A 26,231-nucleotide genomic window follows, 5' to 3' on the forward strand; every position below is an offset into this window, starting at 1 on the left:
AAGGGAGGGCACTTTCTAATCGTCCCACTGAAGCAAGGAAACTGCTTCTAAGAGGCAGGAATCACATATCTGAAGAGAGAGTTATTGGAAAGAGCCTAATTATATACTATACCAGTCACAGTCCTCAAATGGAAGGGAGAAGACTAGTCCTAGTACTTGTGCCATATATTATGTATGTTATTCCTAATGCTCTTTAATATAAAATGCAGTAACTACCCTAATACTTTAGGAGAATTATAAGAACATATTAAAGGGGGTTCTAATGTTATTTAGGTGCCTGCTCCCAGGAGAGAGCTTGTTATAGATAAAGGGGTTTCACGTTTAGCTCTCAGTTTGGGACCTAAACTTCAGGAAGAGGCAGGAGTTCAGACATACATTTACATATAGAGATTCCTATGGATTGACTCTAGGTGGCTCCCTTTACCTACTACACAATATTTTTTTTAAATGATCTTCCAAAAGCCCTAAATCTCTACCACTAGGGAATCCACCTATATTTAGAACTTTCTATCACCTTGCTGGTGCCAGGTTCCTAATTACTAGGAACCTTGTCTGGAATACCTCGTCTGGAATCACCTCAGCAGAACTCCAGCTCTTGCCATGCTCCTGATTTAGGTCAATAGTAAAAATTCCAGTTTTCAACATCAGCAAGGCTTGATCAACAGTGATGCTCAAGAAATGCCAACCTCCACTAAGTAAAGTGATCTGGATTCTTAATAGTTCTTTGATAACATTAATAAAATAAACAGCAAAAAACCTAATGATGGCACAACCACTGCAACTTTGAGAAAATAAAATGTCTTGTATGAATGTGAATTAAGTTCTTTTTAAGTAGTGTTTTATTCACTACTCTAACACAGAAGGTAGTATCACCAGAGTTAAAAAAAAAAAAAAAAATTTAGCAAAATGTTAAAAGAGCAACAGGCTCAGTTTACTGCATTGTATCTAGTTCAAGGGATTTTAGGGCCAGCTAAAGTTTCAGCAACCCTTCTAAAGATATAAATAATTGATCTCGCTTTAAAATACCCTACACTGAACTCTCCTCTCCACTCATACAGAACTAGCCATGAACATCCTCTAAATATTTCAGATAGATCAGTTACCAGAGTGGAACGTAATCACCTTATAGCCATTAACATAGTTAACAGGAAGTAAAACGCACAGTATGAAAGGCTGAACTCTCAATGCGTATAATTAGAATCTGATATCAAAGGCTGAAAAAAATCACACTAATCACTCTGTGGCTTTCTTTGCAATGAAGCGTTATATATCTTTGCAAGAAAATAATCTGGGAGGAAACAATAACCAGAAAGGTAAAAGGGTAAAAGAAGACTTCAATTTAAAGCAGCATTCATGCTCAGGTATCATCTCATCTCATGATTTACTTATTCACCATTGCCAAGATCACTTACAATATAACTACAACTGGTCAGATGGCATAAAAGTTTAAAGTAAACAATTCATAAAATTATCCAGTTCAGTCTATTTGTATCTTGTGATAGGCAGAGACAACAGAAAGAACACAAGAACACATGTATAATTAAAAACAAAGTCCAGACAATTTCTACAAAATACAAGCAGCAAATGCAATATGAAATAATTATACCTCCTGAAATGAATCAAATCAACCAGCCAGACAAACAAAGCAAAAATACACCCCTTTCTTGAACATCCAATTTTTGGAGGCCCAGTCTCTTCATACCTCTGGCAGTCCTAATGATAAAAGGATTATTTGGATGGATGATCATGAAGATCAATGAATTCAATAAAGAACAATGAGCTGTTCTGGACAAGAGTCTAGTCTGCCAGTCACACCAGGCATACCCCAGCCTAAGAGGCGTTTCTGATTTTTATCACAGCAGTGTAACACAATGAGCAAGGCAATTTCCCTGTTCTAGAAAGACCCGAAACTATATGGAGTTTTGCAGATAAGAAGTGACACCTTACTTCACAGAGTAGAGGAACTGTAGACAGTGAGTCCTCTAGAGCAGAGACTCCTTTTGCTTTGGGTTTCTACAATGCTTAGATGTTAGTGGCATCATTTTTCCCATATACTGGGATATGAATGTAAAAGTAATACTAGAGCAATAGTGTGTCTCCAATGAAACACCCTGCCAACAAGTGAGAAGTCACACACTGCACTGACTTCCCTCTCTAATCCTCTGTGAAACACTGCATTATACAGGACAGAACATGACAGTGCAGAATATAGAGATGCACTACGGATACACAGAACATTATTATAGCCATTTTATAATGTTATGGGTACCTGAAGTGGCCACAAGGGAGCTGTAGTAATCTCTGACAGAAACTAAAATGGATAGGGTATAATTGATGCAAAAAGTTAGGCAGATAAACAAGCCTGGAAAAGTCTTCCCTCCTGGGAAAGACACACTCCCATCTAAGCCAGCCTAGTGCACACATGCTGAACTGCAGAAAAAACCACACCTGCTACATGCTCCCACGAGACCTTGACATAATTAATGATTCAAGAACACAGAACTGAAAACCCAGTGTTCTGGGGACTCCTCAGCATTATTTGCAGAAGAGACTCATCTCACCTAGAAGTTACCCAACGAAGTCTGAGCTAGTCACGCCAAGGTCTCTTTGTAGTCAACAGACTCCTCTATAGTGGAGTCTCATGTGTCATCTTAGATGTTCATCTTGTTCCAAGGACAAATATCTGCAGTGATCTGAACAGGAAGACTACTGTGTATCGAGGAGTTAGTGATCCACAGAACAGTTGACCTGAGTGGGCACAGGCCTGTGCTACACTTTGCTGCACCACGTTGGGCTGTGCTCTACATAACTTGGCCTTCAGGCCTCTGTTGTGCTCCACTTATCACTTGGCTGCAGGATAAACTTTGCCAGCTAATCGTAACAGAGGAGCCTGCAAGCAGCTCCCACTTGGCACCAGCAGTTGCCCCACCTGTGCGTCCTTGTCTTTATCTTGAAGTGAAGCAGCATGTTCTTGTGCTAACATCTTTCTGTCTGGCAGTATAAATGATAAATGGAATTGTTTACCTTCTAAGAAAATCCTATCAGAGTACTAAAGACCATAGTGCCAACGAATCTTAGCACAGATGGGATCAGGTCTAGTATGCTCTGATGTGACTAGAGGTCCATCTAACGCTGTGCAATGCTGGGTTCCTAGCATCTAATGGGACATAAGCACCACAAAGACAGTGAAGGGACTGGAGTGTCTCCCCTATGAAAAAAGCCTGAGAGAGCTGGAACTGTTCACCCTGGAGAAGGCTCAAGGGTACCTTATCAGTGTATATAAATACCTGAAGGGAAGGTGCAAAAGAAAGTGGAGCCAGGCTCTTTTCAGTGGTGCCCAGTGACAGGACCAGAGGCAATGGGCACAAACTGAAACAGGAGATACCATCTGAGCATCAGGAAACAATTTTTCACTGTGAGGGTGATTAAGCACTGGAATAAGTTGCCCAAAAATGCTGCGGAATCTCAATCCTCAGATACTCAAAAGCCGTTTGGTCATGGTCCTGGGCAAACAGCTCTAGGTGGCCCTGCTTGAGCACAGGGGTTGATGCAGATGACCTCCAGAGGTTCCTTTCAGCCTGAACCATTCTGTGATTTTGTGATTATCTATGCTATCAACTCATTCCTTATCTCTAATAAAAGGAATTTTAATTAATGCACTACAGAGTTTGAATACCTTTCTTACAAGAATGAACATTTTCATTGGTTCATTGCAACAGTGAATCATACTCCAGAGGTGGACAGTTCACTCACTAAAAATCTCACACAAGAATGTCTAAGTTTTAGCTGCCTAAATGAACATAGACAAATTATACTTTCGGTGTATGAGTTGATGGTTTATTGCTTTAACTTGTTGGGGGTGGGGTTTGAACACTTGTTCAAAAAATGGCTAATAATCTTCTCTCTGGAGGGTGGGTATTTATTAGTGAATACTGCATGGTCTCCAGGAAATGCTGAACAGAATCATCATGATAAATAAAACTGGATGAAACCACAGTGAGTTGTAGGAGGAACAGAAGGTGAGATCTTCAGCCTGCAGGCAGGCAAACATGGGAGTAGACCCTAAGAAACATGTCCAAGTGAGCAGACCAGGGAGAGTCTGGAAGAGGGCTGAAGGTCCAGTTCACCTTGGAGCTGGGACACAGTTCTGGAGCCCAGAACATAGGGGCAGGCAAAAGGCAGAGCCTATAGTGCATGGGAAGGTCTACAACCTTCTCTTCAAGGAGGTGTTGGCTGTGTCTCCTATCTGGATATTTAAAAACATAGGGCACTGTAATGAGAGCTTCTGACTGAAAACTATAGTAAGAAGGAGAAAGGACTTCTTCCTAGGAAAGATGATACAGTCAGTATTAGAGCTTTCAGCTGTCCTCCCCTCACAAAAGCCAGCATCCTTTCAGTCTTTTCCTATCAAGCTTTTTATGTCAAGCAGATGTTGTAGTTTATTTTTCCCAGTGCTTCCCTGTGTTATATAGCCACGTTGCTTCTCATAATTTGATATGCATAAGGCATTTGAAGCATGCTTTTCCACATTTCTAGGTAAAATGCTGAAATAGTAAACATTTGCCATTCTGTTCATCTGTCAAAGATCCTTTCTTGTACAGTCGCAATGTAAGGCATTAAACATGGTAATTACTCAAACTGGACACAGTAATGGCACTTCTCTGCAGAAACTAGGTCATGTAAATGCAACTACCAGATTACTCCCTAACATGCAGGTCTGTCCGTACCACAAGGGTCTTCATTTGTATAAAGTGTAGTACTGGCTTCTGTGCTCGCACGGAAATGCACTAGTCCCCATATGGAGTAAAAATTGAGTACGTACCAACAGATCTCAATTCCTTACCCACTTTTAGTCCTCTTGGTATCTCCTATAGTCACAGCTGGCTCCAGACATGTCCCCAGTCTGAAGTGATTGAGCGACCAAAACCCCAGAGTCCTGCTGAAGCCTTTAACAAACATCAGTTTAGCTGTAGCCTTTAAGATCAGTGTTGGATTTATAGAAATACATTTTAAATCTAAACTAAACCCCAATGCAGCAAGCTGACTAAAGTCTTCAGTCTGGGACTTCTGCAACCCTTTGCCTAATAACAGAAAAGACCTATAAGCTGTGCTTTAATTAGCTGACTCTTGTGTCTGGCCAGCAAGAAAAGCACCTTGCATGGCTTGAAACGGAGTAGAAGCTAATCTGTAAAGCCATTTTCCACCTCTGACTATTAGCGTAAGTGAATCTTGTTCACGGTGTGCTACCAACAGGTAGTGACATTACTTGTGATCAGTCAGCACATAGACCTAATTAAAAATCTTCACACTTTACAGCTGTGAGTGAGCCTTCAGAGGAAACAGAGAGGTCTCGCAGTGATGCTGGCAGGCAAAGCTTCAGCTAACCTCTAGAGCAGCAGGACGATAAGTTTTCTGTTCTAAGCAAGACAAGACAGGACTTCCTTCAATCAGGAAGGAGAAGTGCAAGCATTTCTATACAAGTTCTGGTAAGATGAAATGGGAAAAGCTGTGCCCTGGCTGAGCCCTCTCAGATGCAAGGCCACACTTTTTAATCAACAGCAGAACACGGAGTTAACCTGTCTTGAACTGATTCATTTCAAAAAAAACGAAAAAAGATACAATGTAGCAGCCAACTTGTTAAGGCAAACTTAACTGAAGTATGTTATATTTCATGTTAACACTGTCTACCACAGAGCTTTTTCTCATCTCTCAGATAAGCAGTGAACTTTGGAAATAAACATATTTAAGAGGAGCACCACGAGCTTGATAACAATAAGTATGACAGATAGATGCAGTGTGCAAGGGAGTAGATATCTATATAGCATGACATGAACTGATGACAAAGTACTGAAGGAGTATGTCAATCTGGTGGTGTACTATCAGCAAAATGCTGAAGGGCAACAACAGTTGCCAGTGCGCTGTTGGCAAGTGCAATCAAGAGCAGAGTTTAACTCCAGCTGACCCAACTAAAGGGATCATAGTTAAAAGACAGAGCAGTATGAGCTGACAAGAAATTAGGACGTACAAAATACAATGTAACACAGAGACGTCTGAGCCAATCTAAATGAGATGAGGCAGCAGAACTCACATAGGCATATTTGCACAGCACTTCATTTGGGCCACTTCTCTTACAGACCAATAATGAGAAAGTAGTCTAATACAGAAAAAACATATATATATACATACTACATATGCACATACTTTGATATGTAATACAGGGTATCTGAAAGTGAACACAACAATTTTGCAAGATTTAATTGTTTAAGTAATCAAGAATTGTCTTAGGAAACAACCACATTTTAATGACAGTGGCCACTACTACCTACCACCATGCTTATGATAACATTTGAATAATGCTATGATCTTCAAAGTTGTATGTGCTTATAATGTAAAAAATATTTTTATTTTATCACTTTATTATTTATATCACTTAAAACTGAAATACTGTTGCTTGGTTTCATCCACATGATTAATACCCTTGGATGACTTGAGGCAAATCACATCAGATATATAGATTACTCAATAGGGCTGAGAGGAAATATATCTTCATAGCTGATGCAATTTTGTTTAGTAGCCAAGGATATTTTTAGAATATAGTAGGAAAAACACCAGACAGGAAAAGACTTGTAAAGAAACCCCAGATAAAATACCAGAAATAGAGCAGATGTATGCAAAAACACAGCTTAGGAAGGACAGATAAACCTTTAAACTATTTTGTTCCATATTGTCCTAGCATTAACACGAAGACAGCAAGATATGGTTATATAAATCTTAAATTATGAAGAACAACCAACATTTGATAATTTTAGTATCTGATAAGCCTGTTGCTGAAGGAAAGAAATATTAAGAGATCTACTTGAATGAGCAATAGAAAGAGAGACAGAATGCAGAATTGGACTGTCACTGTGACTGGCTGAGAAAGCTGTCAGGGTCGATCTTCTACTAGAACGACACATGGAATTACAAAAGAAACTATGCATACTACTGGAGAAATATGCTGCTCTCACAAAAATACCCAGATTACAGTAGAAGCAAGTTGGAGAGAAAAAAACAGTAGCAGTGGACCAGGAGAAAGAAATACAGTGTATTAAGAATTACTCTGAGATCTACATGAATCAGTGAATCAGTCCTCTAGAAAGACAGAGAAAATGCTGATGGACATTTTAGCTATGTGCTGTGCTAGGAAGACTCAAGAGTTGTGACAGAAGGTTATGGAACCAACAGAGACCACATGAGATATGGCTCCATGCAAATAAGACAGTAAGACATAGCAGGCAGAAAATGATTGATAATTTATATCAATAACCCAGTGATTACAGCTTCACTGCACCTTTATGGTGCAGAGGTATGGAGGAATATTCCTGTGGTGGTGTCGAGGTAACTTGCAAGTATGTAGGTGTGCAATTCTGCTGGCATTTATATCAAACGAGGGAGAATTATGGAAATGAGAGCCAACATGTGCAGAATCTGTGTTTCCTTACAACTGAAAAAGCTGAGACTTTTAGTTGGAGAGCAAGAAGAGCTGGAGTAAATGTCAGGAAGAATTGTATGACAGAGTTGACTAATTCCACAAAGATGGAGTCTCCTTCCATGTTTAAGACTCACAGAGTAGGAACAGCAGGCTACCTTCAGATACACTGCTGATATACTATGAAAGGATTGACTGCTTCTTTCATTCCCTGAGTGCTATATATACATCTTGAGGTCATATCTTTACCATCAGTAGTCATGCTACCAACGATATATTTTTGTTAATTATTTATTGTTTAAAATGATGTTTCTGAATTCGGATTTGATTCATGATTCCTTACCAACTAGAGCATCCACAAGCATTTTTTTCATTCACAGGACCTTCTTAACCAGTTAATTAAGAGGAATTCAAAGAGGTGGTTAACACAAATGAATTTTACTTTGCAAAAGAGGGACAGAGAAGTAGAAGGGATAAGAGCACACACTCTACTCAGTGTTACTGAGGCTCCAATGAGATGTGACAACTTGCTGAGTTGTGACCAGTTCCTAGCACTGATCCATCCTTGAAAACAAGCTGCTTTTGGCACCAATATGATGCTGGACTGCTTAAAGCCTCTTAGAGCTTCCCTCTCTTCTGCCCACCCTCCTCTTTTACAGGTGTCATGCACAGTGGCACAGCCACATTCACAGAAATCCCTGGGCTTCTCTCTCCTTGCCCACCAAGAGGGCAGTTTGTCCCATGAACTGTGGCTGATTAAGGACAAATTCTGCATCGCCTGGCCCTATATAAGGGGAGAAAAAAAAATTCTCACCATGATTCACAGTAAAATCTAAAAAAAGCAGTATAATGATGCTAAACAATCTAAAAAGACAGGGACTCTTAAGGCTCTGTTTTAAAGTCCACCTACTGCTAAGTAAAGCTATAACTACAAAACATTTGCAGTGCTGATCAAATTTGGAGTATACAATGAGATAATTCACTCTTTAATAAATCATACTTTTGTGTGTAGCTTTTGAACTCGGCAAAGACACATGACCTCCCATGCATTTCTGGAATACTATGCTGGAACATTACAAACAGAGATGAAAAAACAATCTTTTCAGTGAGCTCCTATTTACTGTGGAGTATTTTTCTACTTAGCAGACACTGTATTCTCCACCACTCACTGTGTGCCGATGAGGTTCGTACATTTGACTCGAAGAGGGCTGATGCAGAATTAAATTCAGCCACAGGCGCACAGAAGTAAACTCTCACCAGACTCAATGCTAACTATGTCCGCTCATGGAGAGCCATCTCCCATGTTCTTAGACCAGAGACATGATGTATACACTTAAACACAGTGATGTCATTCTAATTCACTGCTCTGACAGACATCCACCAATTCAAGAGCCTTCTGCTATACCATAGTTTTCACCTACCCACCAAATGAAAGAGTGAGGTAGGTTGAAACCAGGTGATACCATCGTAGCACCTCCCAGATCCTCTTAGACCAGAACATAAATTTTCCCTAAAGTTATGCTGAAATATATACATGATGAAAGGTAAGCAGGACACTATCTTTTCCAGCCTGAAGTTTTAGAATTATGTCTAAAATAATCAGAAGATAATCTTGAGCAAGGAGCAATTTGCACAGGGTTAATAAGCAAAATGGTTGCACCAGCAGGACCTTCCAAAACAAGCTGCTTTAATTTTGTGACTTCAGAACAATTTACCAACCACTGCAGAAATTCTAAATGTATTCTAGAGCCAGGGACAGACAAAAAAAAAAAAAAAAAGCCCCAACTGAATGTGTAATTTATTTAGGCCATAAATAAATGAATTGTTAAAACACTCAGAAGTGGAATACAGGCAGGAAAAAAAAACACATACGTCAATCCACACAAAAGCCCTAAAAATCTAGCAGATCTGTTGCAAATCTGGTCCAGAAATGTATAAATTTCAATTTAAAATTGAATCTCCTTCAAGTCATCCTTAGTGTCTCAGATATTCATCTAAGACTCTGCAAGCCAAAAGAACAAATACATAGGGCAAAAAAGCAATTTAGGATCCTCACGGACATCCTAAAAAACAAATCTAATTGCTGTTCTGTATCAACCCCTTCGGCCCCATTCACCCACAAATCCCTATGAGACTCAGTCTCACAGTCCCTTTCCAAATACAAGGCCACATTTCTGAGCCTACAGAACCTATAGTGACACAGTTGAACCATCCGCCTAAGCAGACATCAAACTCTCCGGCCACAGTCAAGGTGTAGCACTTTGGCAGAAGAGACCTCTCTGTCACTCACTGTTGCACCATCTACCCAGACACTGCTCTGTCCCTACCTCCGTACTGCCTAAAAAACCTTCCAGGAGCACAGAGCTCACACAGAGCTACAGAGCTGAACCATGGCAACATCACTTGGAAGTGCTGAAGACATCAGGGCAGCACCCCTTCTCCTGGGGGATGCTATTAAGATGGACAGCATATGAGTGATACCTTCAGGGTACACTGCCAGTCCCTGCACGGCTTTGGTCAGAGGGCTGCAAAGATGATGGCTGAATCCCAGTTTCTGACCAAAAGTTTTGAAATGTTCCAAAGACAAGGCCTGCTGGACAAACTCTCCCAGCATTGCAAAGTTAGGGGAAACAGCTAACAAAGAGCCATGTTTATGGAAATTAAAACCCAGGCAGATGTGAGTCAATCCCCTCAATCAGCACCTTGGCAAATCTGCCTGAACACAATGTGAGTCTGTTTGCTTTCTCAGAATAAAGAGGACATAAGTAAAGGGGAAGGGCTGTAAGCAAAGCAGCCTCAGATGTTGATCTGAGAAGGGGCTGGGATCACACAGACAACAGAAGTGGCTGAAACTCAAGATTTTCCACAAGAAAAAAATTCAGAATAGCTTTTGTTCTGCCTAAGACTAAAACTGATTTTAAGAATGTCCCACACAATGAGAATTCTGAAATGCTGTTTTGAAAAACATTTAAGAAAGCATTTTGCTCTGAATTCCTGAATGAAACGTTTGATCGGCTCAGAAAAATGACAATGGCTAGCAATAAATTATATGTCTATTTGAAAAAATTATAGATAAATGTTCCTTGTTACCTTCATCTGCAGCAAGGAAAATCTATTCATCAGTTAATATTTTTGATTCAGCTTAACACCTTGTACTTTTTAAACAAGACTACAAACTGTACCATGAATACTTCTTTTGCCCATGGGAAGAAATGAACTAAAGAAAGAGTTCAGAGATTCTCAGTGTTTGATTTTGCCTTTGCAAAACAAGCTAGTTAGGAGTCTCTAAGGAGATATTCTAGAATCAATTGCATTAAATTATGTTCTGAGAGTCCAACAGCAAGTCAGAATACAAATGAAGCACAAAAAAGCCATGTTTCCCTTAGTGAAATGAGCACATATTATTAAAAAGGCAATTTGCAGTTAATATTGCATCAGATTTTGGTCTTGTAGTGTAGAAGTTCTGAAAATTATTTTGAACAATACAACATTTAGGAACCAAACCACTCTCAATTGTTTTGATCTTTGGTTTTAAAGTGAAATCACAATTAGATCTATTGTCTATTTCAAAATTCTTTCAGATTCTAGTCTGTTCCCTTGATCCCATTCATCCAAGACTTTAGCCATCAGGGGAGCACAGGCTCCATCCAAAGTATATGTAAGCCCTTTCCAGTGACTGAAGATTTGCATCACGGTGAAGCGATCTTTTCTTTTTTAGCACTCTCCACACAGGTCTGGTTGTGATTACCACCTTTTAACTTGGCTGTACATATCAGAGATTTTTCAATCTTCAATGAAAGAATCATGGTCATAATTCACTTAATAAAGGTATCACCTTGAATAAAACACATACCTTTGTGGTATATAAAACATGTGCTGTGGAGGGGGTTTGTAGAGAACTCCTTCATACACAGGCCACAAACCACTTAAAATTCTGAAGAGCGAACTCTTTCCACAGCCATTAGGTCCAGTAATTAAAAGATTCATCCCCTCCTGGACCTACAACAGCAATGAAAATGTTACTATGCAGTATATGTGGCACAAGACAGTCTAAGACTCCTAGAAGGAGTTACATGAGCATTTATATCAAATTATCAACCCATTTCATTAATTACCTGCACATATTTATACAACTATTCTGGAAATGGTGGCATTAGGTATAATATGTGTGCTGAAATAATGAAAATAATTTCTAGAATGTCTGAGTATTTCTATAAAATACACTGATTATATCGCAGTATCAATACACCACAGTCAGAATCAATTATTCTAATGCAGATTAGGTCCAAAGGTGTTAACAGTGTACAGAGCAATGCTATGTCCATCAGTGATATTAATTCAAGCTATCGGAGCCTGATCAAATGATTTGGAAAGTTTACTTCACATTGCCCTTTCCTGCTTAATTAACAGGGTTATTTTTACTGTGATGCACTTGCTTTTGCTTATTTGAATACTACCCTGTGTATATATGAGTGTAATTTATGCATAATCACAATGTCATTGTCTATGCTTTATGTAAATAGATTGACCGTTATATTTTCTCTTGAGTCAAATGAATAAATATAACTGTCCCTTTGACCATCAAGTTGTAATTTTACAAATCTAAAATTCCTCCACTGAAGCCATTGCAAGTTTTGCCACAGCTAGGACCCTGTCCTCCTAGTTGCTAATTCCTATACCAACAGAGGTGGCACAAGGAACACTATGTTTTTGCTAAATTAAAGAACCTGATTGAATTATTCATGCTGTAGTTCTGTCTTTTAAAAATAATAACATCTGCACTGGAACATAAGATCAGGATATATATGGGAGTAATTCAGTAAAGGTCATCCATTAAAACTGTGAGCAGGTACTGAGTGGTATCTGGAATAGTTTTTTAAAAACAATACAAGTTTTTCTGAGTACAGATTCCATGGCTGGACTTGTGACCTATGCTGTCAACTATCCACACTGCTCTTTGTGGTGATGAAACAAAACTACAGACTCAATTTTTTCACTGCTGCTGTCAACTAAGACTTTTAAAGGAGCCTATGTGAGTAAAGCACCCCAATTTCACTGAAATTACGATGGTTGCAGACTCCCATATACACCTTGAATATCTCAGGTCAGTTTGTCACCTGGCATCAGCACCAGAAATCCTCTCTTCTCTTTCTTTGAGCAGGATAAACTACATATGTCTGCCTCTATTGAGCTACTATGCCTACCTTTCTGGACTTCCCCTTTTATCCATATGCTCCTCCAAGTACTTAACATAAGGTACATGAATTCTGTGCTGTTTATGTTAATGTGATGGCAACAATCAGAAGATTCTTGCATATCATCTTACTTTGAAGTTTAGTCTGGAAACCACCACATCGCCATTCGGAGTAATAATAGGAACATTTTCACAGATAATTCCATGATCAACATCAATAACTTTCCCTAGAAAGAAAAAAAAAAAAGAGTTTGTGAAACCTTCCATTAAGCAATGACATGTGACAGTCTCTGTGTGTGGCTGAGAAGTATAAATTGGTGAGTTTCAAACAACTCTTTTATGAGCTTCAGGTTCCCCTAGTGGAAAAGCTGGATAAAAAAATCTTAGCTAGTCAGAGAGACACTGTCAGCAGTAGCCAAGAGTGTGCAATGAATCCTAAATTTGATCATAAATGTAATGCACAATATGCATCATAAACATATGATGCACTATAAAGACACATTGATTCACATTCTACCTGTATTTACTGTATTTTGTTTTAAATGTGTGGTCAATATCAACCAGTAAAAACGTTCAAGGACAGCTTTAACCACCACAGGCAGTCCAGTTTACCTTCTCTTGAGGATTTAAGTAGAAAATGGAATCTACTTTCACTACCAGCTCTGAAACTCGGACCCTAGTTCAGTCTCCTCCAGCAACAAGAGCAAAGAAGAAAACATTTAGTGGCTTGCTTCCATCTCTTTTTGAAGCCACAGACACTGTAAAAGTGTCTTGTATTTGCAGAAACCCATATAACATTTCACTTCAGTAGCTACACTTGGATTTCTGGCAAATTTAAACATACAATCTCAGTCAGACATTTGGATACTCTGTAACAAGGACTTTGAAATTAATTCTTCTGGAAACAGTAAAAAAATGAAACTGACTAATTTCTCAGTTGCCTGTTAATGGGCTTCTCTAACAGAACCCTAACAGCTGGGCTCCTCCACAAATATCAGAAATTACCTTTACAGACAAGACACAAAGAAGAGAGATTTCTTTTTGTATTAGAAGGCTGCTTATTTTCTTATTTTCTTCTGAACAAAGGAAAACGGAACTAAGGAAAAGTTGAGTTTATTACAAAAGAATCTGGTAGCATTTCCTTCAGTCAAGATTAGTTTTACATTTTGCATTAAGAGGCTCTTTATTCAATTGCTTCTAACTTTGACAAACTCTAGCAACCTGGGCAAAAATTGCTGTGCCATATATCAGCTCAAACATTCTTTTTTTCCTAAAGTAAGTTTTAAATGACAGTGTTCTGTGGTGTCCAACATTAGATTATGCAAAATGAAAGTGTTTTGCTGTTAAAAAAAAATTATTTGGATACAGTGGAGAAATTCTAGTTAAAATAAATCTATGATAAAAAATAATTGAGCTAAGTAAGAAGTAAACTTAACTCCCATTTCCTAACTTCACAGTGTTTGATTGCAACTTTAGCATGCGTTTAAAGCATATTTATGTGTAATCAGAAATACAATTTGATGGTGTTTTTACAAGCTGTACAAAATTCTATTTCAACCTTAATGTTCTGAATTGTTAGATACGCTGTGTATAAGGCAATATTATTATCTGTTTAAAATATTCTAATAGTTTTAATATTTTCACAATGTTCTTATTGACAACAGTAAATGCAAGGCACAAAACAGACATCCCTTAGTTACATAAACAGATGATTTGAAAGAAAATAAGCAGTACGTGTTCAAAGAGCATTTGGGGAAGCAGAATATTAAGATTTTTCTTTTCTAACAATGCAGACACATATATGTATGTGAGCACGTGCACTTTTATCCACACGCAAATCTACTCTGCAGGGATTTCTGAAGTATCAAGACCAAAAGAAAAGAGGAAAAACAGTATTACAATGGGACTTGTCATAAAAAGTGTGGAGCCTGTGGCCTAGATTCATCTGGCCTAAATTCTACTTAAGTCCTTGTGCACAATGCTTGGCCTTGGCTAGCTGCCTCTGAGAGCCTACAGCCACTCAGGAGCAAATGCTAGTCACCACAATTTAGGAGGAATTCAGGCTGGATGAAATGTGTGACTGTAGTGGAATTAAATCTTGGGAAAAGGCTGCAGAGAAAAAAGGCATGGGGTATAAGTATACTAGATCAAAAGAGGATGTGAACAGCATGCTTGATTATCTGAACTGCATTTGGTTTTGTTTTTAAAACAGTTATCTAAAGAGAGTCCCCAGATTACTTTGTTGCTCCAGGAACTACAAACCCTTTTCTCTTGCACATGACAAAATGTAACAGTTATAAAACGCTATTTCTTTTAATGTTAGCCAAATATTACCAAGATCTACAAGATTAAGACAGTAGCTATTTCCACAGCTATCCACCATGCTTCATCAGACTGTTATGATGAACCTTGTCAGAGGACCTTTGAGAAATCTGTGTTGAAGGGCAGCACTGCTGAAATTGTTGAAGGAAGTTATTTCATAAGTAACACTTTGATGCCTTCAGATCTACTGAGGTGTAAGTTTTCAGAAGTCAAAGGGAGGGAATGAGGCTTTTCAACACCACAGAGGGGAGAAGCAGAAGGGGTCTCTTGGGAAAATTGGGAAAAGCCCATTGAAAAACCTGCCTTTAAGTGCCTCAGAGAGAAGCTGGACACCAAGAGGAAGAGGGAGGTGGCACATAATGGAGCATGTTAAGAAATGGATGTGCACAGAAAATGCTTTGGGGAGGGTAGAGACAGAAAGACAGGGGCACCAGAAGGATAGGGACGGGAGGGATAAGGTATATATTGATCAGATCATTTGGGAGGTGAGGGGAAGGGTAAAGTTGTCAGATCATTTTCAGTAGAAAATTCCCACTAAATTAGGAAAAAATGAGCACAGTGAGATTTTTAGCTGCTGAAAACAAACTAGTATTTTCAACAAAATCTACTGAGCTAATCTGCCCTGCCCTCCTACCCCAAACAAAATAATGTGGTGTTTGAAGATGAAAATGTTACAGTATCAGTTTTCTGAAAAAAATTAACCGTCTGAGAAAGCAGGCACTGTCTGTGTAAGAATAATAATGCCACCACCACCAATAATAGTATAGTTGAAATGCCTTTTTCATTGCAAGTTTTCACAGAAAACATTTGAGCAATTTTGTGTATTGGAAAAGCACCGCGTAAGCACAGAGTTACAAAAGAGCTGGAGGTTAAAATGGAAGGTAACATGGTCTCTGGGGTATTAAGGCTGAGATGCTGATTTGCTGCATAAACAAAAACCTCTGTTCACCTCCTGTCCCACTGCATCAGCCCCACGCACAGGTAAATACATACAAGTGTGAATTAATTACCTTTGATTTCTAAGGGCCCATCCATATGTAATTCTGCTTTATCTTCATTTTTGCTGTTGTTTTTAGACCCTTGAATAACAGCAGTTCTTTTGTAGATGCCTCTCTTCACCTCATCAAAGACTGAAAACATGTTGTAGACACGGGCAGTGTAGCCTGCTAGCTCAGTGACCTGAGAAACAACAAATGCCTCATTTCAGTTATACTTCACAAATTCTACAAATGAAATGTTTGGCCAAAGATTCATGAGAAACATTCCAGCTATTCTACGTCAGTGCTTCTCAAATGCTCTTCTGGAAGGAACAACGACGCATCTTTCGACACCTGTCAATTTTCATTCCACGCTAACCCATATGCCACCCACAGCTCCTACCAGCCAGCAGGTAGAGACAGTTTGAGGGGGACAGATTTCAGCCAATGTAAGCTATGATAGCTCCAGTAAATGAGGAGGTTGCAGGGATTGCTCTTTTCCGTGGATCAGTAGAGTCTTCAACCAGCAGAGAATAGCTATTAGCGTATCTGAAAATAGCCTATCATACAAGAGAAAAACAAAATCTCTGCATTTGCCAGCAAAACAAAGGTCCACAGAAGTGAGAAAAACTGGCATCTGTAATTATTTCCCTGTATTGCTGAAACCTCCTGTGGGAAAAGTTTGCTTTTCTGTGTCAAACAGGCAGCACCAGGGCATTCTAATCTAAAATACAGTATAAAAAAGAAATTATTCTTTTGTCAACTGCATGATAGAGTACCAGAGCTAAATCTGAGACCTTGGATTAGAACTGGGCATTTCTGAGATGGTGAGGTCTCTTAAAAGGCTTTCTCTTTTTTTTGGTCCTTTTGTCACAATTTCCACCTGGTGAAGACAGAAACAACAGATCTCTGGACCTGGTAACTTGCTATTCATGGGCAGTGACACCACCAAGAGCTCACAAAGAACTGCCTCCATCTGCTAGCAGCAAAGAATTAAACCCGGGCATCTTTTTATAAATGTATTATTAAATGGCTTTAAAAGGATGAATTTTTATACTAAATGCAGAGAGCAACACAAGAATAGCAAGAAAATGAGTTCCAGATTATAAAATCATTAACTTGCTGTGGTTAAACACATACACCCCATGATTGAGTTCATCTGCTATGGTGTACATAATCCAAATATAAAATCCTCTATTAAATTTCACTATTTGTGCCAGATTCAGAAGTGAGTGCTAGTTCTGGCTACATGTCCATCATTCCACTGGAGGTTAACAAGTATACAACATCTCAAAAAACTCAGTTTAAAAAGAGTAATCACTCACTGTTTCAACTCCATGAACTGTACATTGTTTTGCACTACTGGTAATTGCATTAATAGCTGTGAAAAGTATTGGGCTAACACCACCTGAGGCAGTAGGTAGCACATAGGAATTGTAACATCATTCTCCACACTGGAGTCCTTCTAGTAATTTCAGTGGGAGCTCATGCCAGGACTGAGTGCTCTGCACGGTGCTGGCAGTGGCATTTGATGGAGAGAATCCTACATGTGATGAACGAAACTTGTACCAACTGTGCCCCAAAAGAAACATAATCTGCAGTAGGTTTCTAAACCATGACCCTACAAAGTCACTCTGTCAAAACACTAAATACTACCATCTAAACTATTGGCCTGCAAAGAGAAGTTGAGCCCACCTCATCTGCATGCTGAATTACACTGACTGGAAGGAGGCAGTTTTTGTGGATCAGGTGGGGAAAAACTAGAACTTCACTACCACTTGAAGTGGATTGAAGTACACTGTCCTTTGGAAACTGCCTGAATCACAAAATGGGAATGACAATGTGGTTAAAGTACCACAGTGTCTCTTGAAGAGAAGTATAAATGTAAATTACGATGGAAATTCATAGAACTGGTCTTTGATCTCTGCTGTCTAGACTGAAATCTCACCATGTCATAAATAAAGTGAGTTTGTTCAGTTGTTCCTACTGTTTTGTGGGTATTTTTGTTTCCAAAAAAATAAAAACACAATGCTTTTAAGTCCCCATGTGTATTATATAAATGACTTGAATGTTGAAAATAAAATAGAAATTACATTAGTGTATAATAGGTTATCTGGCAGTATCTTTAGAGCAGAGGCCAAGCAGGGGAACAGCTAAAGGAGCATAGGTCAAAATCACAGTCCGTTAGAAGGACTCCTGAAAAAATTAGACTCTGGCTTTGTCAGAGCCCATATGTGAAGGCACCAAACTACCCCTCCTCCTCCAATTTGCAAAGCTGTAGCTATTATGGCTGGATTCCAAGAAAGAGAATCCATAGACTTTGATTAGCTGCCTAGCTAATGCGTGCCTCCTCATGCTGCACTGGGAAAAGGGGTCCCCACCAAAGGGACAAGCAAAACCAATTAACAAATGCAGAACCAACATTCAGAAGGAAATGTTAAGGAGAATAACAGCACAGCCTCACTTCTCTTTTGCTTAACAGCCAGCACCTAGAGAAACCCCCAACAGAGACCATAGATGAAAGCCCACAGATGACTGGAACAGGTTGTCCAGAGAGGTGGTACAGGCTCCATCCCTGGAAACACACAAGGTCAGGCTGGATGGGGCTCTAAGCAACCTGATCTAGTTGAAGATGTCTCTGCTAATTGTGAGGGGGAGTGGTTGGACTAGATGGCCTTTAAAGTCCTTTCCAACCCAAACTCTTCTACGATTCTACAACACTTCCAACAGAAGAGTCCCGGTACAGTGGAGGCAGACAGCCTGAATTCAGGACTGTACTCCAGAGGAGGATTTTGAACCTTTATCACTCACATTCCAGGAACTTCTATTGCTCTCTGTTGGCACCTGAACACAGGTATTAAAAATGCCATTAACTTGTTGCACCATACTGGCAGCTGTGCACTTTAGACTCTTTGTGGACTTAATTTTGCAGATCAAACTATCAGTTCAAAGATCTTCATGGATTTGTTTGCAATAGAATTTGCCTTTAAAAATGGCACTTTTTTTTTACATTTTATATTAAATGTAAATTGTTTTACTTTTTTCTCTTCTGCTTCATGTATGACATACCTCTTTGTATGAAGACATAATCCTTTCAATAGCATCTGCTCCAGAGATCAACAAGTTTCGTGATGTAGTAAAAGCTTCTGTTCTTTCACTAACCATGGCCTGTTTCTGGCCATCTTCCAATTCTGAAAGCAAAAAAAGTTTTCTGTTAAAATATTCTTCTGAAAATTATCTCTACAAATTAAATTATGATTAGAATGTGAACCATTATAGAACAGCTTCTAAATTAAGAAAAAGTTAACTCCATAAAGACAACCTTTCAAAAAAAATGGTGAATGTAGCTAGCATAGATAGCTTGGTAACAAAGAATAAGTGGGAATATATAGAATTCATCTTCTTATGCAAAATATCCTATTCTTTTATACTATTTGTCTACCTAAATATTTTCCTTTTAACATATTATTCAACCTAAGTTTTTCAAAATAAAAAAAAAAAAAATCAAACTTAAGCAAACAGATTTTTAATATAATTTTTACTACTTTTGCAATTATTCATTTCAGCCTTATGGATTTCATGTAATAGGAAACATTTGCATTGATGGAAATTTGGCAAAAAAAATACAATTCTATAAGAAAGCAATAAGCTCTTTTATTATCAATGGCATAGTTTAAGTAGGATACCTCTCCATCTGACCTCCAGGTTTTCTGCATCACATAACATTATATATATCTTTATATATTGTTTAAGTCTGTTGTAGAACAGGGTCTGGATTTTTTTTTTTTTTTCTTAACTTTGTAAAGTTTTTTTAAAGTTTCATTTTTAAGCTAGGCTGCTACTAGGTATCAGGCTAGGCAGGGTAACAGGTGGATCCAGTGTGTCAACTCCTGTATTAGCAATTATTATTAACATCCTCTGTGATGTTTGCACAATGTTGATGGCCAAAAAACTAGCGGGAATTCCCTGCAGGTATAACGCAACTGTAAATTTTATGGGCTAAGGCAAGCAATGCAAGAGTATAGCAAACAATATTTTTTTACTTGGTATCTGTCTCATCTCCCTGACAAGATCAGATTCTAGAAATCTGGTGTCTAGAAATCTACATGCAGCACCAAAGCCAGATGTATCTGTCTTTTTTTAGTTTAATCTAAATGTTACCTTGCTTTCATTTACACATCCATAAAAGTATCTCTGCATAACTGCATCTGAATCACTGAAATACACTATGGAAAATTTAGGAAAAACTTTTAAAAATTTCTTACATCACAATTTTGGACATATATAGATATACACCATCTATGTTACTCTTTCTGGCCTCACATGGTTTTTATAATAATTTTAACTGAGATACATGTTTAAGTTTTTTGGCTTAAATTATACAACTTCAGTACACTGTCAACTAGTTGTATGTAATCTAGCCACCTGAGACACAATGAGAGGCATACTTTTTTTAAAAAAAAAGACAGACTACCTCTTGCAAAGAGAGAGATTACAAAACTCTTGGTCATGTAGTTCTCACATAATTTAAAAAGTCATTTCCACTCTGAGAAAAAAAAACTTAGGGGATAGGGAGAACTCAGTTAATTCATCAGTAAAAACTAAAATGATATTTGTTTCTTACTTCTCAGAGAAACAATTTTTGCTGATCTTGTTGGGATTATCGCTCATATAGCCCACACTGTGTAGAACCACAACAATTAATTCATTTATGAATCATGTATGGTTTAACTACACTAATACAGCATTCCTCCTGTATGTAAATACAAAATTTACTGACAGCTGTTTCCAGCACCCGGGCTAGCTCATCTAGCAAGAGTTTAGAGATCTCTACAAACCACTGCATTGGGCATTTTAGAGGTATTTGAACAATTACATTTATAACAATTAAAATTATAAAGAATTTATAAGCATTTCACTGTTCCAAAACATAAGATCTATATATTACATGCCTAGCCCACCAAGATTACTTTTCTTGAACTTTTTATTCAAAACATTTTTCATATGGCTGGCCTCCTGTGTTTGATGAAGTAGTGTGTTGTAACAGGGCAGACTGACTGTCTCTGTGATACAGAATCTAACAATACTCTTTTCATCTTCATTTATATTACTGACAGTAATGCTTGTTTTATAAACAAAGATAAGTGTTCACCATGTCTAGAGAAATCAAATTCTTGATTCCAAAAACAGTTACTTTCCAGAAATTGATGAGAGACATGACCTTTGGAATGCCAATGGCTTAGTACAAAAAGAATGAGAACTGTTACCAAATGGGAATCTTGGCTTTGCCAGTTAATTTCTTCCCTGATATATGTAACAGAATTAGCAAAATTCAGTAAGAAATATCACCATCATAGAAGATTCTTTTTTCTTTTTATTGCGGGATTCTTTTTTTTCTTTCCCCCACCCCCCTGAAGAAGTGTACAAAATCTATTGCCTTACACCTTTAGTCTCAAGTCTGGTCATGGTACCACTTTTGTGTGTATCCCTGATTCTGGTGATTTATCCTAAAGTAATAAATCCACTATCTCTTCCTTCAGATATGAACAAGCTTGCACGTGACCTGCTGAGGTACAAAGCACTGTTTTCCCACCCAGGCCAACGGTAAATTCAGGCCTGTTTGATTCTTTGCATACCTGTTACACTTTGAAATGGTTCTGACAGTGTTGATTTGTCAGTATTATGTTTGTGATATCGTTATGATATGCCTCAGGTCTCCAAAACAAGCCCTGTGCTTTAACAGTTTAGGTGGCAAATACTCTTCTGCTTTACAACATCAGCCATCACTGCATCTTTTTTTCCTCCCACATTTGAAAAGTATTTATCAAAAGAACACTCATGAGTAACAGGAATGTTATTTAGTTTTGCATGAATACGAGTCTTTTTTTTAATTCATGCTGTAATACCAAGAAGATATTTAAAATGTGTGGTTAAACGATCTTTTTCTTGACTGTACTCATTCCTGTCTTAGCAGAAAGACTCTTATCACTTTCTCTGTTGTGCTGATAACCTTCATTGTGAGGTGAAATGGCTTTGTACAAATTCTTCTGTTCAGAATAGGACCTCCTGGTATTTTTGAAGCTGTTGCCAGGACGCCAGCCAAGGTCCTGATATAGCGCCCTCCTGAGCCATGTGACGGGCAGCAGCTCAGACAGTGACCCAGCCAAGACACAACCGCAAGCAAGCTAAACCATGTGGGGGCTGCACGAAGTCATCCTACAGGTTGAACCAAGCTTGTCCAGCTGGACAGCCCTGATTTGGAACATAGCTACCAACACCTGCACAGAAAAGAATTCAGTCATTCCTAACTTAGAGCTGATCCTTCTGCAGCCATTGTACCATCTGTGCTTAAAGAATCCTATGGAATTGGTAATATATTCTGTGGTTCTAATTGTGCATAAGGAAGCCCGATGAGGTAAACTTCCCTGCTGACTTTCACTACCCATCCTTAATTACCTTTCCTTCTGCTCGCTCTTTTTTTTTCCCCCCTTAAAAATAGCATCTGCAATAACAACACTACTTAAGTTTTGTTTCACTTCCTGGAAAGCTGTGATAGGATGTCAAGAATTATACCATCCAAGCCTGGAATCTGAATTTCACCTTCTCTTCTCTCAGGGAGTCACGGAAAAACAGTGGTTCCTAACAGATCAACACATAAGAGAGTAATTACCTATAATTACACTATGGTTTATGCAAGGAAAATACTCCAGGAAAGTTAATAGTATCATACTGTAAAGTAGCAGGAGATGCTGCAAAAATTCGCCTGCCATCCCAACAGTGGCTAGTGAAGAAGGACTGCAATTATCATTATAGTCTCATGTGACATGAGGATCCTCTAAGTCCTGAATTCATGCTGCTTATCAGGCTGATGTTCAAAGTTGGATCTTTTGCGTTGCTCTTTCCTCAGCTGACTTGCCTTGCTTGAAATCTATACACAAGACACAGACATTGCAATAAAGTCTGTGAATAATAAATAAATACGAACAGTATTCAGTGGAAGTACAGTCTTTTGAGGATGTAACTTTAAGAAACATTCAGAAATTAAGTAAAAAATGGTATTACCGCCATCTGCAAATCCTGTTGCGGTGATGATGGGCACAGCGACCATAATCATACCACAGCTGCTCCAGACATACTTCATCAGGAACTGCTCTATCATGATGTACCATAAACGTTTGGACAAAATGAGATTCATTTGATCTGCCAAAGCCTTGTAGCTTTTTTGCAGCTGTTTCATTTCTACCTACAGTCAAGAAAGAAAAGATTTATACAATGCAACAAAGATGCACGTATCATACAAGATACATTCACAAACGAACTAATTGGGTACGCAGAGCTGTGACTTCTGAGTCACATCTGCTCTGTGGTACTTCATGGAATTCAGTGGACACAGTTCTTATTTACACCATTGTCCCTTGATAGCACACTGGCAGGTTTTCGGCTCTTTTAAGATCTCTGATATATACAAGAGCAACACGGAAGGCAAGTCACAACAGCCGATTCTAACAAAAAATAAGATTAATTCCACATCCTTTTAAGAAAGCTGCAGTTGTAAAGTTTCACAGCAACTGAAACTCCTCATATTGAGAAGCATTTCGGGATCAATTATCTCCAGTGACTTAAAGTTGCAGATCTGATCCCTGAGAAGCAATGCTGCTTGTTTTTGCAAGCAGTCTGGAGGAAGAGAGAAGTATCCCAAGAGGTTTAACAAGTCAAAGACAGTTGCAAGTCAATATGATATAATGCATATGCTGTTCAAACCAGTATATGCAGGAACTGAAAAAAATGTTTCATTTAGCTGCACTTAAAACATTTCTATAGGCAGCTTTTGAGAATGATTGCTACTACCAAAATAAACCACTTACATTATATAATCATTGCTTGGACTGAAAGAGTCATAATTCGGGCTCATTTCCAGCTTTCATTTTCACCTTATGTGAAACACCTTTTTTATCCAAATTGTGTTTTAAAGGTGCTACAGCCAAATTCACTTCTAATAAAAATATGATGAGTTCCTTAATAAGGTTTCTTTAAAACAAGCCATTAGTTTATGTAACTGTGACTGCTGAAGTACTGAAGCTATTTTAAGACTCTGATGACTACATCTTTGCTTAGCTATGTAAAAGAGTGTCAAAGGTTGTAGTGCTCTCTGTGCTGTCACAGAGTTTTCCCCTAGACGTTCTGGTGTGCCTTCGTTGCTATTTCTGCAGCATTAAATATGGTTGTTCATAAACATGGCTGAAAAAAAAAAAAAAAAAGCCTGGAAAAGTTAAGCAGAATGGACTGGGTGGGGAAAAAACAATAACGGAGATTAGCTTTCTAGAAAAGCATAGGATCCAGCTGCAAAACAGGAACAGCTTGTGAGAACACAAGGGAACTACGGTCTGCTCCCCCCAGATACCGCCTGCGAGACGGCATTTTCCCAAGAAACGGGAAGTGCTAGCTGTAAACAGGTTTAAATGTCAGAGGGACCCAAAGTGCTTGGGGAGAGCAGCAGGGGAAGTGCGGGTCGGCGACCCCAACACCCTCCAATTTCTTTCCTCCTTACCTTGTGCCCTCGGTAAAAGGCGATCTCTTCCACATTGGCAATGATGCGTGAATGCATGAAGCGCAGGTAGCCCTTCTTCTGAGCCTCCTCAGCCACCAGCTTGCCAAACTTGGGCGAGCAGGCTTTGAGCACGCAAGCCGTCGCGTAAACGACGAGGCCGGCCAGGACCGTGGGCCCGATGGGGTTAGCCCCCCGGGACCGCGCCGTGCGGATGAGGGTGTAGGAGGTGAGCATGACATCCAAGATGGGCTTGGTGAGGTTGGAGTAGAGATGCGCCACGGACTGCGAGAACATCATGATGTCCTCAGTGAGGGACTGGTCAGGGTTGGCCAGCCGCCCGTCCATGCTGATCACTCTGTAGTAAGTCTGGTTGGCAAAGTAGGTCTCATAGGCGTGATCCACCAGGCGCGTGCGGAATGCGAGGGCCAGCTTGCACTCCAGGTACCGTATGGTGCTGTTCACGAAAGTGGCCGGGATTGCAATCATCAGCCACTTGATTAACTTGAAGACAAAGCTCCTGGGCTTTTTTTCCACGATGCTTTTCACAATCTTCCCATCGAGGGCTGCCACATAGATGGAGAGGAAGGTCCTGGAAACCAGAGCGACCGAGTGGAGGCAGAGCAAGCCCAGCTCGGCGCTCACCAGCTTTGGGAAGAACAGCTTGCGAAGTTCCAGCAGCTGCTTGAAAAATTCCGCGTTCACGGCCGGGGAGGCTCTGCCGCGGCTGCCGGTGCGGTGCGGCGCCTCCCGGCCCCCCTCAGCCCGGCCGGCATCCTGCGAGCCGCCTCTGCCGCCCGCCCGCTTCATGCGCCCGCGGACGATGGGGTAGAGGATCCTGAGCCCGTACGCCGCCGCCAGCAGGCACGCAGCCCTCTTCGCCGCGCTCCCCCTGCTCCATTGCACCCGCCGGGCCGCCGCACGCAGCATGTGGGTCATCCTGCCCCGCCGGGGGCACCGCTGCGCGCCGGGGCTGGCGGCGGCGACTCACGCCCAGCGGGAAGGGCGGCCCCGCCGGGTCGTCATCGGGCCGCCGGGGCCCCGGCTCCCCGCCAGCCGCCCTGCCCTGACAGATGCCGAATGAGCCCGGCCTCCGGGGGGTGACGGTCGCCTTCAAAGCGCGGCGCGTTGCACAACGCGGCCCGGCGCGGCGCAGCCCGCCCCGCTGACCACCATTGGCTGCGCCGCGCGGGGCGGCACCGGCAGCGGCCCGGCACCTCCGCACCGCCGCCTCGGCCCCGGCCGCTCGCCCAGGGCCCGCCCGCGGCAGCAGCGGCCGCAGCGCCGGCGGCAGAGCGAGACCGCTGGGGGCTCACAGCGCGCCCCCCGGGCCTCGGCCCGGCTGCGCGGCGGGTCCCGGAGCTCGGCCCGGCTGCGCGCCGGCTCGCCTCAGGCTGCGGCCGGCCCTTTCCTTCCGCCTGCCCTGCGGTGCAGGCACCGCCTCCGGCCCCGGCCCCGCCAACGGCGCGGCGCGGGAGGGAGGGAGGGACGCGGCGGCAGCGGCGGGGAGAGCTCGGGGCCCGTGGCAGCCCCCGGCGGCGGCGGCGGGGCTCCGCGTCACCCCCGGCGCCCGGCCGAGCCCTCCCCCGGGGCGGGCGGCTCCAGCGGCGCGGCGGGGGGAAGGGCCGGCGCGCCTGGTGCGGGCGGCGGCAGCGGGCCGGGGGCCGAGGGGCAACCTCCGGTCGGAAACGGGGCCGGCGGCTGCGGGAGGGACCGGGGCAGACG

The 26,231-nt window shown here is 40.8% G+C and overlaps 1 protein-coding gene across 3 annotated transcripts in view; it reads right to left on the bottom strand.

The window, feature by feature from the left end:
* The window catches only part of ABCD2 (ATP binding cassette subfamily D member 2), a 46,401-nt gene extending 20,397 nt beyond the window's left edge, over nt 1–26,004 (bottom strand). Inside the window, exons 1-6 of one of the 3 annotated variants that reach the window (XM_074903289.1) lie at nt 24,510–26,004; nt 23,024–23,204; nt 19,031–19,152; nt 15,995–16,163; nt 12,795–12,889; nt 11,322–11,467 (exon numbers count right to left, since the gene is read on the bottom strand). In XM_074903289.1, coding sequence (XP_074759390.1) covers nt 11,322–11,467; nt 12,795–12,889; nt 15,995–16,163; nt 19,031–19,152; nt 23,024–23,204; nt 24,510–25,445 — 1,649 coding nt within the window. In that variant the 5' untranslated portion in view covers nt 25,446–26,004. The remainder of the gene's footprint in view (nt 1–11,321; nt 11,468–12,794; nt 12,890–15,994; nt 16,164–19,030; nt 19,153–23,023; nt 23,205–24,509) is intronic. The other 2 variants (XM_074903288.1, XM_074903290.1) reach the window with 2 other exon arrangements.
* Nucleotides 26,005–26,231: the final 227 nt, after the last annotated feature.

This window comes from Athene noctua, chromosome 3 (assembly GCF_965140245.1).
Source record: "Athene noctua chromosome 3, bAthNoc1.hap1.1, whole genome shotgun sequence".
NCBI classification, from domain to species: domain Eukaryota; kingdom Metazoa; phylum Chordata; class Aves; order Strigiformes; family Strigidae; genus Athene; species Athene noctua.